Source organism: Balaenoptera borealis (genome assembly GCF_965194805.1).
Source record: "Balaenoptera borealis genome assembly, chromosome: 17".
NCBI lineage: Eukaryota > Metazoa > Chordata > Mammalia > Artiodactyla > Balaenopteridae > Balaenoptera > Balaenoptera borealis.
In genome coordinates, this window is record NC_138876.1 from 25,629,082 (window position 1) to 25,644,491 (window position 15,410).

Genomic DNA, 15,410 nt, shown 5'->3' on the forward strand with positions numbered 1-15,410 from the left:
AGTATATGCTATTATTCTTTCTATTTCACATTTGAAGAAATGGTATCTTACAGAGAAAATATAACTTTCTTTCCTGTGCTAACACAGCTAGTAAATGTAGATTCTAAGATTTAAACTCAAATCTTTTTGACTCAGGAAGCAATGTTATCAAGTTCACTTCATTTTCTCCTTCTATATTTTTCCTCCTCCTTGTTTTCTTGCTTTATTTCCTTTTTTTTTTTTTACCATAGTCAAATATATTTGACATGATATAAATATAGGGCATTGCTTATAAGGCATATAGAAATGTTTTGTTAATTTATAGCCTATTCCTCTCTTACTTTTCCAATTTGTCTACATTTACCAATTGGAGTTCTGCAAAGTTATATCATTTTTTAATGAGCTGACCACTTGTAAAATTTGTGTTTGCTCAACAGTACTTTCCACTTAAAATTGCAGTTTTCTCTATATAGCTTAGCAATAATTTTTTGGTTATCTCAAGATGAGAGTTCAAACATATAGTACAGGTATGTCAATAATAAATCTAAATCTTGCAGGAGATGAAATATTTTAATATGATGAGTCAAAAGAAAAGAACAGGAGTACTGTTGAATCACATATGTTATAACTGAAAATAGGGATCTGATAGATTTAGGACAATATCAGTTGAAAGAGATAAAATCAACAAGATTGATTATATGACACACGTTTCAATATAGGATGATTTGAATAGGAAAGAATTAATAAAAGTCTTAAAATACAGTTGAATAAATCATCTAGTTACAATGGTTGAATGAAAGTAAAATATAAGGAATTGAATTACATTTAGATTTTTTTCTACATTTTTAAAATAAAATTTTGGTTACTTTAAGTGTTTTCCCCCTCCGTCACTGGGCTAGTTATCCTTAGGCAACTAGTACCTCCTGCATAGTGATAATCAAAGGAGTGATCCAATTTTTAGAATATTATTTTATTTTTAACTTATTATAGTAATATAGTTTATATCAAATACAGTTTAAATAAAATAGAAAGAGAACCGCGGGTATATAATATAATTGGATGACTTATGGATTCAGTTAATAAAAAATCATTTACCCAGAACCTATCATAGAGCCCTTTGCCAGGAACTGGCAAAGTTTAGTAAGGTTGGTCTCTGGTCTCTAATATTTCACACGCAGTAAAGTAGCTTTGGCATTTCAAGCATTTTTGCCCTTTGAGAATTTCCTACCACAGTGATTTGCAAATATACCTTTCATTTGCTTGATTGCCCAGCAGCAAAACAAACACACACACACGCACAAACACACACAGATTTTTTGTTCTTTTCCTTTCCAGTCACATGTGTAGATGTGTCACCTGTGATTTTCCTTATCCATTTTCATGATTTTAGAAAACATTTTTGGAATAAACATAATTTAATAATAATGGTAATGCCCCTACTTTTCTTCCTCATATCTAGCCTTATTACAGATATTGGTAAAAGGATAAAATGTTCCTCACATAAATTCTAACTGCTAATATTCTCCAGCTTCAGATTATAGAGGAACTGAGAAATTGTACTCTTAATTAATCTTTCTCTAAAAATATGCCTCGAAACCAAGAACTCTTCCCTCTTCTCTATGCCTATCCTTCTGCATCTCCAGACAGGTCCTTATTAAACCCACTGCCAGTGCTGGAGTATGAAGTTTCCCCCAAATAACTAATTTTCTCATGGGTGAGTAAAAGAATATATCATGAGATCAAAACCATGCATTCAAATATCATGAACACTTTGGCAGAGAAATTATAAATGTTAAGAAACATCCACAGAACTTAAACCAAGCTGGAAGGAAAAGATGTTTGCTACAATACCAAGAAGCTCATAACAGTGTCCTGATTTTAAGATTTGGTGAAGTCCTCTTCTGTAATGTTCAGACTGAGAGAGAAGAACTAAAAACTAAGCACAAGTAAATACTCATTAAAAACATATATACATTTTTGTTAACACAGAAACCCTTCAAGATACTAATAGTATGGAAACATTATCTTTCACAAAATCTAACAGGCAGAGCCACCTCTGGTACCTAGGGCACATAGTGTTTGGGAAAAAGATACAATCTGTGCCAGGACAGGGCTTGTCAAGTAAGGATTGGCTGACAGGTCTAAAGAAAAAAAAAAAAAAAATATATATATATATATATATATATATATATATATGTATATGTATACATATATATAAGTATATGATTTGTTTCTTGGATTTTTTTTTTTAACCTACCAGGACTTCTGCTTCCAAACTGATCAATGCCCTGCATCCTACAAGTCATTTGGGCCAGGGACAGCATACTTAATCATATCCAGTGATGAATGAAACTACGGCTTTTTGTTCCAAATAACCAGCACAGAAATGGCCCTTACCCAATCTTTTTTTACCAACCTGAGAATTCTCATGGATTTTTTTTGTAGAGGATAGGTCAGGGAGCTGGGCTAGTCTTACACAAGAGAAAGCTGGGGGCTATCCCAGCATGAAACTGGGGGAGATGAAGCTAAAAAGTCATCTAAATCTTCTCAAGAAGAGAGAATTATCCTTCAGTGCAGCGGTTCTCAAACAGGGGTGATTTTGCTTTCCAGGGGCAATGTCTGGACATATATTTGGCTGTCACATTGCAGGTGAGTGGGATGTGCTATTGGTATCTAGCAGGTAGAGATCAATGTTAAACACCCCCCATGCATAAAGCAGCCAAGAATTATTGGTCCCAAATGTCATAGTGCCAAGGTTAAAGTTGAGAAAACTTACCTTACTGAGATATAAAAAGGAAACTAACTTTTGCATTGGGAGATTGTGTAGAATCAGAAGTGTTACCAGGGAAGTGGCTTGAGCACCTTTCTGGAACTTCATTGTGCTACAGGACTCTGTTCTGGACTTGAAACCCAGCAAAGCACATGTGTAATAATGTCCAAGCAATCATGTCCATTGCTGCACTGTGTACAGTGGGAAAATGATGGGATAACTCAAATATCAGTCACAGGGGTTTGGTTACATGAATCATATTGCATGTATATCCATGCAAGGGAATATCATGTCGTTAAAAACAAGTTAAATGGATCTATATGTATTAACATGCAAAAATGTTCATTAGATATTGAGTAAATAATGAATTCTGTTATAAAAGTGTGGGTAATGTGATCATATTTTATTTAAAAATGCATATTTATGGGCTTCTCTGGTGGCGCAGTGGTTGAGAATCTGCCTGCCAATGCAGGGGACACGGGTTCGAGCCCTGGTCCGGGAAGATCCCACATGCCGCGGAGCAACTAGGCCCGTGAGCCACAATTACTGAGCCTGCGCGTCTGGAGCCTGTGCTCCACAACAAGAGAGGCCGCGATAGTGAGAGGCCCGCGCATCGCGATGAAGAGGGGCCCCCACTCGCCGCGACTAGAGAAAGCCCTCGCACAGAAACGAAGACCCAACACAGCCAAAAATAAATAATAAACAAATAATAAATAAAAATGCATATTTATAATGCTCATTTAAGAAGTTAAAAGAGAAAGTAGTTTTGAGGTGGCATAGATTGACTAGAATTACCACAATTATGTTTTATATTTAGCACAGAGGTTATATACTTAGATTTATCATAAATGATGCCAAATAAGCATCAATTACATGATAGAAGCTAATGAGAAAAGCTCCCACAAAACCAAACTCAAACCTTTCAATTTATATGTTTTTGAGAATTTGAGTTGTTTAATCATTCCTTACATACTCATTCACTCATTTATTCTTTAAACAAATATTTTACTTAATCTCTTATGATGAGTCATGCCCAAGACTAGGCTCAGAGAATACAGTGGTGTAGAAAAGAGACAAAATAACTGTCTTCATGGAGTTTATTGGGTTGTGGGTGTGTGGATGCGTGCGTGTGTGTGCACTTTTGCTGTGTGCGTGCACTCTTGCTGTGTGCATAAGGGATTTGGTGACCTTAGAAAAGATTCTCTTGCATTAAACCACAGCACCCTGTTGTTAGGCACTAATGTCTCTGAATTTTAGGGGAAAGCCCTAAAGAGCTACGATTCTAAGGTTTTGCCTAAAAAAAACCGAAAGCCTCTTTTTGTTGCTGAAAACAAGCTGGTGGTGACTGAATTGACTTGTGGAGCAGGTGCTGTTTGCAAAGATTGTTGCTATTGGAAACTTCCTCTTTGGCCTTTGCTTCATTATGAAACCACCAGAACAAATCCTTCTGAAGCTGTTGTTATCAGGCATTACATTCATGATGCTGCCAAGATATGCAGAACTCTTCCTCAGTGCTTCTCTAAAATAAACCCTCTGTCCTCTCTTTTCGGTGGCTACATCTCACTCAGCTCATGTGCCTTACGACTGGGTTAGCTGTTCTTTCTTGCCAGAATTCTAATTCAGTCTGTAAAGCGCTGCCCAGAAAACAATAGCTCTCTGTTGGTGTTCTCTTTAATTTTCCTTCTTCTTAGCTTTGAATCTAGATTAAAAATATAAAATAACAAGTAAAATAAAATAAATTGAAGTCTTAAACTCATTTTTATATCATTACACGTTTTAAAACTGCAAAAAGGATTGACATTTTATGGTAAACAAGCAGGATTTGATTTCCTATCCAACTCAGTTGTACGATTTAAAAAATATTTTCCTCATCAGTAACTAAAAGAATCAAAATCATCCTACATACAAAAATCTTATTAGGAGTCAGATAGAAACACTCAGTGAGTGTGATTTCAGCAAACTCTTCAGGGCTCTGAGGATTAGCAGGCGGAGTGTCGTGAATATTATTCTTTAATTTAAATGTCATCATTCATGGTCCTAAATTTCTTAGGCTCAACAGATTAGAATAATATGAAAAAAACGTTGACATTCATAATTTTAATGGTAAATTAATAAATACAATATAATTTAATTGTCATTAAGGTCTTCTGTGTCTTAATCTATTTTTAGTCTTTAACCCTAGACTTCCAAAATGGGAACTATTAATTAATTACTATTAATTCAAAATAAAAATGGGACAGTATAACTTAGATTTACCTGGTAATATTATTTGTACTTTTATGAAAAAAAAAATTCAAAAGGCAAAAAAAATACTAAAAGGCAGGTATGCCACATGTTTTTTGTCTCCAGAAAAGGAAAAGTGATGTGACCTTTTGTGTTTTCCTTTTTCTCTTAGCCACCAGAAAGTGTTTAGCCAAGCATGCTTAAATCATGTTTCTCAAAACAGCAAGTGCTTTTGTGGCTTATATACGATCTCTGTTATGCCTTGTTCTTAAATGCCATATTTAGACTTAATTCTGTTTCCTATGCTGTCACCAGTCTTTTTGAAAGTTTTTGTGTGGCGTCATTTTATAAATGAGAATATTATATATGTAATTTGAGACAGCTTTATGGACCAGCATGATTGTTAGAATCTCGTGCTCAAAAGGCTCCTGTGATTGGTGTTTAATGCTCTGTGATCACCGTCTCAAAATTCTTAATGATTTTATCTTTGAATTTGTGTTTTATAATTAAAGCCCACTGGGACAATGGAGCATGTGCTGAAGGTTTGGAGAGTCTGCACTTGTACAGTTTGCCTCCCTGCCTCCCTGTCTTTCTAGGATGGGTTATAGGCCTTTAGCTCCCTACCACCTGGTGCCCCTGGCCCTGCCTGGCCTTCCCACTCCCACCCCTGCTCTGGGCCACTGATGCCTTCTGCACAGCCGGTCCATCATGTCATTAGCAGAAGGAGGCTCACATTGCACCTTTGTTCTCCACCCCTTTGTGGGGTCTGGGTGCAAGCGTGGGTGGGGCTGCTTGGAGTTGGCTGTACTCATGGAGTCTTGGGGCAGAGCAGGGCAGCAGCTAACCCTTTCCTAGACTGGCGATACAAGGCAGATTTGGCAAGCACTTGACAGGGGCCTCTTACTCACCCCTAATCCAGGAAGCAAACACATTCCAGAGTGGAGGTCGCAATTTCTTGAGGGTTGTTCTGTCACTTGGGATGGCAATGAGATGATGGAAATGGGAAATTGATTTCTCTATCCCTAGCTCTGGCATTTTCATTTTTCACTAGGCCCACAAATTATGTATCTTGCCCAGTATGTGATAAATTCACATTTTATAGTTTATTCATTCTTTCATTTATTCAATAAAATTATTATTTTTGCACCTAGCATTATGTTAGTTAAAAACTATGATAATATCCAGTTGAGTGGCACTGTGCAGAAAATATACTCTCAGTCCAGCAAGCCTGATAAATTAGAGATTTCAGTAACCATATATAGGAGTATAAATTTCAAATATTATGTTAAAAATCTCGATCCTATAGGATGGCTTCTCCATGATTATTTAATTCAGGTTAAAAGAGGTTACCATATCAGAGTTTTTTACAACATAATAGCATATTAACCTGGCCTTTTCGAGTCTAAATGGCAGTTTCTGAGCCATATGTATAGAATGTGTAATAAGTAACTGATCATAATCAGGAACTGCCAGTATGTGGTTTAAATATGCTTATGTTTTATCATTAAAAATGAGCATGATAACGAATTTTCCCTACTTTTATATTAAGTATGCCATATGCTTACTATTTCTTTCCATTAAATACATGCCACATTAACTATCTGCTCTTCCAATCCAATATTGATAGTAATCAGTTGTGGAGACCCAGGTATACCAGCCAGTGGACTGAGATATGGAGATGATTATGTGGTTGGACAAAATGTTTCCTACATGTGCCAGCCAGGCTATACAATGGAATTGAATGGTTCCAGTATCAGGACTTGTACAACTAATGGCACTTGGAGTGGAGTAATGCCAGCTTGTAGAGGTATGATAATGATTTCTTCAATATTTATAAGTGATAACCACCAAATATTTTCTGCATTAATATGCAAATTTAAAGTAAATTTAAATAGTGTTTTTTTTTTGTATTGTTTCACTTTTTTTTTCTGGTACCAAAATTGAGTGCTTTAAACCATATAGATAATAACATATAAGATTTTAAGACATTGTAACAAAAACATTATATCTCATTGTAAGTAATGATAATGAACTGTCATACAACCAAAATAACAAAAATATCATGTTCTGTGATGTGTAATCACTATCATCATTCATATTGATTGATGAATACTTAAAAGAGAATATAACCATAATGAACTAGAACTTTAACTTGATTATCCACCTGGGTCAAGTTATTCATGGATGGGAAGAAAAACTTTCTATAATTTGAAAACAATCAGCCTGAACTGTAGAACTGTACTTTCTCTTAAAAGGTAAACCTGTTTCTTTAAAGAATGCAATCTAGAAGTAATATTTTAGTCAATATAGGCGTAAGTTTACTACTTTATGCTATTTGTTTTTCCATTGAAAATATTTTCATAATTTTTGCCAATTTTTTTATTATTTGTGAAATACTGTAGATACAATGTCAGATAATTTATATTGTTTTATAGTAATACTGATTGTTAATCATCGAGATTTCTCATTAGGGTGCATCTCTAAATGCGTATGAATTGCCAGTTTACTATCTCCCTGACGTAATCTAACACAAAAGAATAATACCAATATGTGTCTTTTCTTCTTGATTGTACAGTTTCCTAATCAGATCACTATAAATATACAGTTAGTCTGTGAAAATATATGAACGGACATTTTATATTTTAGAAATTATTTCATATATTATTAATTGATTCTGATAATGACAATGTTATACAACTCCCAAAATTTATTTATATATGTTGCTAGTCATCAAAATAAAATCATTCCTCATTTTTAGATTTTGTAATTGGTACCCCTATTTTTCCCTTCACCTCTGTCACCTTATCTAACCCATCTTTGCTCAAGGACAACTTAATTTTAAAAATGAATGTTTAAAATTTTATAATGCATTTAGAAACTATATAATAAGTTTTAGTATATGACTCTAAGTGGTTGATAGAACCAATTTGAATATTTTAATGAGATACATGATCTGTGTTTTCAAAAATGTCACAGAATTACTCCCAAATTCCTTGCTACAATGCTGACAATTTATATAGCCAAACAACCCAGCTCTTCAGTCTTTCTAAATGTCACTGGAAAATAGTTTTATATAAAACCAGTAATTTATCATTTGCAGTATACTGGATAGAAGGTCACCCTCTCTTTGCCTTCCCTTCAATGTCAGAAAGCTTGTTATTTTGTAAGAGAATATCTGACAACCAGTAGCCATTATGTTGCCAAGAAGTAGTCACATCCTGGAAGGACTAATTCCAGGGATGTTTCAGGAATACTACCAGGAGAATAAAACATGCCACACCATATTGTCCTCCAAAAGGTTAAATTAGCACATATGCCTCTTCTAATGATATTTATGTTTTTAACACCAGGATATTTCAACAGCTGTGTCTAATCATTTTTAATGTAATTACAGCTGTTACCTGCCCAACTCCTCCCCAGATTTCTAATGGAAGGTTGGAAGGAACAAATTTCGACTGGGGCTTTAGTATTAGCTACATCTGTTCTCCAGGCTATGAACTATCCTTTCCTGCTGTTTTGACCTGTGTAGGGAATGGTACCTGGAGTGGGGAAGTACCACAGTGCTTACGTAAGTATACTTTCCATACTTAAAATTACATGTTTTCACTCTCTTAGAGCTACTTTACTGTGATTACAGCTGTTACATAATTTTTTTCAGATTTTGCTAGGACAAATATGAGATTGTTAAGTCTTTCCCATGCATAATTAAAATTCAATTAAAATCAGCATTTACCAGTGTAGCTATTTTTAATGCAATCCAACCATTATGTTTCTTCTGCTCTAACTTTTAGGCTAAACTGCTTTGTTTGCAAAACACACTATACATTTTACACATCTTATTTTTTTGGGTGATGTCCTCTACTCAGGTTTATGTTCCTTAAAGGCAGAGATGTTTTTGTTCACTGTTGTACCTCTGGTATGTAGTGCGATCCTTGGCAGGTATCAAACTTAGAATGCTATAGTAATTAAGACATTACAGCATTGGTGCAGGGATAAAAAGTAAACCAGTGTTAGAGAATAGAGAGCACAGAACCATTTATTGACACTTGATGTATTATAGAACAAATCAGTGGGGAAAGAATGGACATTTCAATTAATGCGATAATGCAATTCGTTTACACACGCGCACACACACACACACACACACACACACACACACAATCTTTGTCTCACACCAAATAACAAATCAATGTCAAATCATTAGGGAATTAAATATAAAAGTTTTAAATATTACAACACTACCTAAATGACCTTGAAGTAATAAAGGATCTCTTAAAATGTGATGCAAAAGCTCCACCATTACTGAAAAAGTGGAAAAAATAAGCTACATTATTAATTTTAAATTTCTCATTTCAAAAGGCCAATCATAAACCTGATAGTTTATTTGAAGAGCTTCGTATTAAGTGATTGCAAATACTAGGCATGCATACCACCATTTTGCTGGCCCATCAGATCATTCATTATCACATTTGCTACAAAGAGTATTACTAACCAGTTTTATTGAGCATGAGAGATAAAACTAATTTACTTCTGCAGTTGTAGTCTGTTAGACTTCAATTTATACAGCATCTAAAGAAGCTCCTTCTAGGTAATATGATTTATTAGAGTGTGTTCCAAGCCTCAAGGCTGATGTCACACAAATTAACCCTTAAAATTCTGATGCTAAGGATCATCTTAAAACAGACCAATGTGTTCTGAATGAGACTAGATATTCTATAGCTACTTCAGAACAAATAGCGACAAGTGGATTTTACAGAGATGAGTTTATGGTAAAGTTTGTTTGATATGAATGAAAAAATCTCAATCAAGAAGTTTCTTGATATAATGTTTTATTTTTTGATCTATTAAAATGCAAATAATAATAAAATACTTACTATAGACATTTAAATTGTAATAAATATCCAAATATAATAAGGCTCACTTTGTCCCAGTTGCTTTACATATATTATTTTTAGTACATAGAACTCCTGGCTAAGTATGTTTAGTCATGACATTTTAATAGATAATGACACAGGCTCAGAGAGGTCAAATTGTAAGGACACTGGGTAACTCTACCATCATTTAGGGGACCAGCTACATTATTGTGTGACCTAAAGTCATATTACTAGTAAATGGCAGAGTATGAATTCCAGTTCAGAGAAGGTAGACCTAAGAGACAATTCTCTTATCCATTGAATAGCCAAATTCAATAATTTTAGGTATTTAACAAAGAAGAAAATCTTTTCTCGTTAAATCTGTTCAAACTATGCCTTTTTATCTTAAAGTTTATATCACTGTGAACTGAAGCCTTTTGAAAATAAACACTGTGTCTTAAGCCTCTAAACCTGACACCAGTAGGTTGTTTGGTTTAGTACATGAAAATCTAGAGATAGAAACAGATTGAATGATGGGGGGACTGGGAGGGGGGATTGAAGAGTTTATGTGGTTGCATCTCTCCTCCTTTCTTTTTTTCATTGAATAAAGATAAGATTCTGAGTTGAATGACTCAGCAGAAATATGCTAGAGAAACATTTCAGAAGTAAATTATAAAATAGCTATGAGATAACTTAGTAAGAGAAATGATTGCTAAAGCCGAAATACCCATTGATAATGTCCACTGAGGAAATATCCATTGAATTTAAAACGTGCTAGAGATACGAAGACTAATAACACAAGGAGCCTGGCCTTTGGGGTTTGATATTATGTTGCTAGAAGTGCTTGGATGCCAAGTACCACTAAGGCTTACAATACCTAAGAAATGGTGAAAATTAAAACAAAACACAATAAATAAATATTTATTTTACATGTGTTACTATACTTTGAACATTTCCCCAGTTTATTTTATTTTAATATTTACTTTATGATTACTTTTCATCTTAACTGTTTTAAAAGAAAAAAATATTTCTAAAAAGAGGCTTCAAAGTCCAAGTTTCTCTTAGAGTCTTGAATTTCAGGGAAGGTCTTTGAACACTGAGTTTGAGACTAAGGTATTCTATAAATAAGGAATTCATTTATTCCAGGTTTCCTGGAGCAATTCTTGTTTATTCTGTTATCCTGGTAGGTGTCCTATCCAGTTAGAATCCTCCTTTTACTCTCAAAAGTGTCTTGGTTTGAATGATGCATTTTATAGTCACTCAACCTATAACTATCTTAAGACTACATTTATACTTAAAAACATTTGGTTATTTCTGTTTGCTTTATAGGGGAATAAGCTTTCAGGTGCTGAATCTGCAAATTTAAAAATTGAGTATACTTTTAAAACATAGTTAAAATAGTAAATTTTATGTTATGTATTTTTGACTACAGTAAAAAAAAAATTGAAAACATGCTATATGTACTTTGCCTCAGTTATCTACTAGATTTGAAGCCATCTGATCTCATCCTCTCCTACACTTCTGCGTGCTTACTCTGCTCCAGTCTCACCAGCCTTACTCTTCCTCCAGCATGCTAGATTTGACCCAGCACAGGGCTTTGGCAATGCTGTTTCCTCTATCTGCAATGTTCTCCCTTGCGATATCAACAAGGCTAAATGTTTTTTTCCTCCAAGTCTTTTCTCAGTGAGAGACACCCATGCTACCTTATTAAAATCCGCTACCACTACTCACCATCTAGCACATCCACACGTACAGTCCTGATCTCCTTCGCCCACACTATTTTTCCCCATGGGACTTATTATCATCCCATATACTACCATTTTTACTTATTAATTATGTTTATTGTTTGTTTGCTTTCCTCACAAAAGCATAAACTCCACAAGTGCAGGAACCTTAGTTTGTTTACTAATAAGTGCAAGCACCTAATATTACCTAGAATAGTGTCTGTTTTTTAGTACTTTAAAAATATATGTTGAATGGAATCATCTAGTCAATTTGTTTAGAACTATTGTCAAGTTGATTTCTTCAGTGATTGTAGAACATTGAGATTCCTTGGTTTTGTATGGATCTGGATTCTGATGGCCTTCTTTTCTCTTTAAAAAACTAACCCCCTCCCCCCCCCCCCGCCAATATTTTGAAGAGGAAGACAACTGAATACTCGGATACTAGGATACGTGATCCGAGTGTTCAACAGAGCACGTATCATTGAAACAAATAACTATATCTTTTATATACATTAAAAAAATACATAGCAATCTGGAGAGTATATCCTAGACCATTATGGTTGTTTGTTTCTGATAGAGCTATCTGTGAATCACATGCCTTTTCAAGAATACACTCCAACTTTGTAGCCTATATGTACAAATATGTGGTTTGATTCTGGTCAATATAGAACACAAAAATACCAAAAAGTCTACAATTGTTAAGGTGGTCTACTAGGTGGAAAAATATTTGGATCAGACTAATTTTTAAAAAATATTATGCTGAGTTGAATATTCAGCATTTATTCATGTAGACAAAAGCTAAACAAATTTTCATTGGGATAGATTAACATGGATAGCATGTCACTTTAGTGCAGTATTTCAGTTATTTTCATCATTTTTCTGAACTGTTTACTCTGATGAATCTAAATCACTGTATAATTGTCTTTCTTTTCACTTCCAGCGAAGTTTTGTGGTGACCCTGGTATACCTGCCCAAGGGAAAAGAGAAGGCAAAAGCTTTATATACCAGTCAGAGGTTTCATTCAGCTGCAATTCTCCTTTCATATTAGTGGGATCTAGCACCAGAATATGTCAAGCAGATGGCACTTGGAGTGGTTCATCACCTCACTGCATAGGTAATATTAATTAAAGATTGATAATGCTCAGTAATTTGGGAATTAATAGATAGTAGGAAGGTTTAATGTTTTTCTTTATCCTATAAACTATAGTTGGCTAAATGTGAAAAACAAATGTAAAATATAGAAGCCATTGGAAGGCACTGAAAATTAATGTTGTTAAACATATATTATTTTTAGCGCATAAAACTTCTAGAATAAATGCTTAAAATAGTTTCCCTGTTTATCAGTAAAATGAAAAAGAAAAAAGCTTCCAGATTAATATCATGAAATATCAGTACTAACATTTGTATAGAGCTTTATAGTTAATAAAGCATATTTAAGTGAAATTAGACTTGCTTCAAAAATATTAAAAAGATACTTTGATTTCAAAATGGCTCTAAGTACATTTCTGTAATCCTAAATTTTGTGTTTTGTTGTCATGTTTTTTATTGAAGTGTAGTTGATGTACAAAATTGTGTAAGTTACAGGTGTTCAGTATAGTGATTCATAATTTTTAAAGGTTATACTCCATTTATAGTTATTATAAAATATTGGCTATGTGTCCTGTGTTGTACAGTATATCCTTATAGCTTATTGTATATATAGTAGTTTGGACTTCTTAATCCCCTACCCCTATTTTGCCCCTCCTTCCTTCCCTCTCTCCATTGGTAACCACTAGATTGTTCTCTATATCTGTGAGTCTGCTTATTTTTTGTTATATTCACTAGTTGTTGTATTTTTTAGATTTCACATATAAGTGATATCATACAGTATTTGTCTTTCTCTGACTTATTTTGCTTAGCATAATACCCTCCAGGTCCATCCATGTTGCTGCAAATGGCAAAATTTCATTCCTTGCTATAGCTGAGTAGTATTCTATTCTCTCTCTATATATATATACCATATCTTCTTTATCCATTTATCTGTTAATGGACATTTAGGTTGCTTCCATATCTTGGAAATTGTAAATAACACTGCTATGAACATTGGTGTATATGTATCTTTTTGATTTAGTGTTTTAGTTTTTTGGGGGGGTATATACCCAGGAGTGGAATTACTGGGTCATAGGGCAGTTCTGTTTTTAGCTTTTGAGAAACCTTCATACTGTTTTTCACAGCAGCTGCACCAATTTACATTCCCACCAACAGTGTATGAGTGTTCCCTTTTCTCCTAAAATTAAATTCCACATTGAATAAACTAACCAAATAACCTGTCATACAAGCTAGCCAAATCAGAGACTACCAGCCCTACCATTTTTATGCCTGAAGCTCCTACAGGTGTCAGTGAAAAATGCAAATAACTAAGTCCTGTTTCTGGAAAAATAATTATTTCTTGAAGGGAATATTACCCTACTTGATATTATAACTTAGTAAAGTCGTTGAGCAAATGTTTTATGTATGTGTTCCTCTTTCATATCCTTCATTTGCCCTTAACTTTTTATTCACAGAGTTAGTTGGATGTCAAGTGCTTTTATATTAGAAGGGTTCAAAGTTCAAGAATTGCATAATTCATATAAACTGCAGTCTACCTGAATTTCCTGCTTTAAGATTAGCAGGCTTCTGTTCATGGAGATACGTTATTAGATTTTACTCTTTATTATTACCCAGGGCCCTTTCATTAAACCCTAGATGTCTTAAAATTATTTTATGTGGGAGAAATATACATTTAAATAAAACTGTAAATTTTAAAGGAATATCACGTTTTTAATCTTTATTTTAGAACCCACCCGTACCTCATGTGAAAACCCAGGAGTGCCACGTCATGGATCTCAAAACAGTACATTTGGATTTCAAGTGGGTACATTTTTATCATTATTTTTTTCCAGTTTTATTGAGATATAATTGACATACATCACTGTATAAGTTTAAAGTGTACAGCACAATGGTTTGACATATATATTGTGAATGATTACTGCAGTAATTTTAGTTAGCAATCCAGAGAGTATGTCCTCCATTATCTCATATACATACAATAAAAAAAAGCAAAAAAGAAAAAAAATTCCTTGTGATAAGAATTATTAGGACCTACTCTCTTAACAACTTTCCTATATACAATACAGCAGTGTTAACTATACTCATCACTGTTGTATATTACATATCTAGTACTTACATATCTTATAACTAGAAGTTTACACCTTTTCACTACCTTCCTTCAATCCTGCCCCCTGCCCCCGCCACTGCTCTGGTAACCACAGATCTGATCTCTTTTTATGTGAGTTCGGGTTTTTGCTGTTGTTTTAGATTCCACATAGAAGTGAGATCATATTGTATTTGTCTTTCTGTTGTCTGAGTTATTTCATCAAATGGATGCTTTAAATATTTCCATTTAATATAAGCTAGATCAAAAGGCTTTGGTTCATGTGCACAAATCCTGTGAATGCAAACAGAAAAAAAAGTCATGCTTATATCTGCATTCAAAAACACCTTTTAAAAAAGGTAACAGGAAACGAAAGAGTGGAAATAAAAAGAAATTAGAAGGAATATATGCTTCAAGATATAGCCTGACCATGAGGATAAAATAAAAATTGGAGAGAGCTGTGAGCATAGGAAAATCTGTAAGCAGTAGCTAGTATGTAAGAGAAATATTAAGTGAGGGAGTAAATGGGTAACCTCTACAGGAAGATATGGGGACAATGAGGAAAAGTGTAGATGAAAGTGATCCGGGTGACCTCGGCCTGCAGCAGTTTAAAGCAGGATTTCGGCTCCCCACCAGAGATGGAGGTCAGGCAGCGGCAGTGAGAGCGCGGAATCCTAGCCACCAGGCCA

At 34.3% G+C, this 15,410-nt stretch overlaps 1 protein-coding gene across 2 annotated transcripts in view; it reads left to right on the plus strand.

Annotated features, from left to right (window-relative positions):
* CSMD3 (CUB and Sushi multiple domains 3) overlaps window positions 1–15,410 on the plus strand; it is a 1,186,187-nt gene that overhangs the window by 1,129,714 nt on the left and 41,063 nt on the right. For both annotated transcript variants that reach the window (XM_082364543.1, XM_082364544.1), the window contains 4 exons: window positions 6,600–6,779; window positions 8,367–8,540; window positions 12,490–12,663; window positions 14,365–14,438. In XM_082364543.1, coding sequence (XP_082220669.1) covers window positions 6,600–6,779; window positions 8,367–8,540; window positions 12,490–12,663; window positions 14,365–14,438 — 602 coding nt within the window. The remainder of the gene's footprint in view (window positions 1–6,599; window positions 6,780–8,366; window positions 8,541–12,489; window positions 12,664–14,364; window positions 14,439–15,410) is intronic.